This window comes from Ceratotherium simum, chromosome 1 (assembly GCF_057802395.1).
Source record: "Ceratotherium simum simum isolate JZ-2026a chromosome 1, ASM5780239v1, whole genome shotgun sequence".
NCBI classification, from domain to species: domain Eukaryota; kingdom Metazoa; phylum Chordata; class Mammalia; order Perissodactyla; family Rhinocerotidae; genus Ceratotherium; species Ceratotherium simum.
Window position 1 is genome coordinate 51,571,549 of NC_141900.1, and position 1,833 is coordinate 51,573,381.

The following is a 1,833-nucleotide window of genomic DNA, read 5'->3' on the forward strand; positions in this document are numbered from 1 at the left end:
AAGCATTTGCTGCACTTTGCAGCCTCCTCTCTTGATCCTACCCAACAGCTGTTCAAGCTGAAAGCTTTTCTCCTGCATTGCATGGTGCTCAGCAATCAGGTGATCTAGATTTGGGGTTGCCCAGGGCTCCTAATGCAATTTAGCATAGATCTTGAATAACTTGTGACAAATAGGGAGGGAAGGGGGTGCAGAAGACAGGGAATAGGAGAGGGTAGGGCATGCAGAGGTGGAGGGGTGGTGATGGTGACGGTGGATTGGGTTGGCTGCATTGCTAGTTGCTCTGAACAAAGTAAACCCTGAAGCATTCACAGGTAAAGCTTCCCCAGTCACTTTCATACAGCTCTACACAACACCCTCAAAGTGTGAAATCAGCAGCTGAACTATAGTTAAAACTGCAAAGCTCACAAAATCATCAAAGAAGCCAGAATGTGACAACCCAGATAGGAAATCCCAGCAATTATTCTCAATCTGTCTTTCCCCAATTTAAGATAAACTGTAATGCACCTGATGTGGAATGTAGAAAGCCACACTGGAGCAAGATGGGTTTTCTGCTGAGTTTTTTATCAAATACCAAAGGAAAACAACGGGCAGGGTATATTTTCATTTTTATTATATTTTATCTTAAAGTAGAATAACCCCAAAGTTATTCTATTATAAAGGGACATGGCTGAATAGGTAGGAAACAGATTCCCCATTGTGAGTTCTCCTGATGGCTTCCGCAAGGATCATGGCGATGCCAATCACCTGTATTTTGGAGCAATGCTTCATCTTCTCCTCCTGAGGTATGGTATTCGTGACTACTACTGCTTCAAAGCATGCATTGTTGATGCGAGTAATGGCTGGGCCAGAGAAGATTCCATGAGTCAAGATGGCATAAATTCTGGTGGCTCCAGCTGAGAGAAGTTTGTCAGCTGCATGGCAAATTGTACCACAAGTGTCAGCTATGTTATCCACAAGGATAGCCACACGATCCTTCACATCTCCCACCAGCACCATGCGGTCCACTTCATTGGCTTTCTTCCTCTCTGCGTGAATCAAGGCAAAGTCCACATTCAACGTGTCTGCAATGGAGGTCACTCGCTTAGCTCCACCAGCGTCTGGAGAGACAACAACACAGTTCCTCCACTCAGAGATATTCTCCCTTATCCACTTCAGGACAGCTGGCTCTGCACGCAAATTATCTACTGGGATATCAAAAAAGCCTTGAATTTGAGAAGCATGTAGGTCCACGCGATGATATGATCTGCGCCTGCTATAGTCAGCATATTTGCAACAAGCTTGGCAGAGATTGGGGCCCGGCTCTCATCCCTCTTATCCTGCCGGGCGTAAGGGAAGCATGGGATGACTGCGGTAACCCGGCTGGCTGAAGCAGTCTTGCAGGCATTAATCATGATCAGAAGCTCCATTAGATTGTCGTTGATTTCGCCACAACCACTCTGCACGATGTAGACATCCTCTCCACGCACACTCTCGCCAATTTCCACATAGGTCTCCTGGTTGCTGAATTTCTTGGTCACGACCTTGCTTAGCTCCAGGCCCAGGCGGTCGGCAATTTTCTGGGATAAGTCCTGGTGCGAGCTGCCGCTGAAGATTTTGATATTTGGCATTTTGGTCAACTACCCTAGGCACTCTTCGTCCAGCGATCACCAATGCCACTGAGATTGGAACGGAAGTCAGACCAGGGACTCGAACTAACGGCTTCCGGTTGTTAGTCGGCTGTTGAGGCCCCTTCTGGCCGCGTGCTGCTCTAAATTGCCCGTGGGTCTTTTAGAAAATTCCTACTTGGTACCTACTTCACACTTTTAAACTAAACAATCATGTCTTTCTTCAGTT

The 1,833-nt window shown here is 46.8% G+C and overlaps 1 protein-coding gene and 1 pseudogene across 1 annotated transcript; both read right to left on the reverse strand.

Annotated features, from left to right (window-relative positions):
- Positions 1-646: 646 nt before the first annotated feature.
- LOC147918197 (ribose-phosphate pyrophosphokinase 1 pseudogene) lies at positions 647-1,011 on the reverse strand (annotated as a pseudogene).
- Positions 1,012-1,181: 170 nt separating this feature from the next.
- Positions 1,182-1,607, reverse strand: PRPS1L1 (phosphoribosyl pyrophosphate synthetase 1 like 1). Its single transcript, XM_014784551.2, has one exon. The coding sequence runs from the start codon at positions 1,605-1,607 to the stop codon at positions 1,182-1,184; it is 426 nt and encodes a 141-aa protein (XP_014640037.2).
- Between the last annotated feature and the right edge of the window lie 226 nt (positions 1,608-1,833).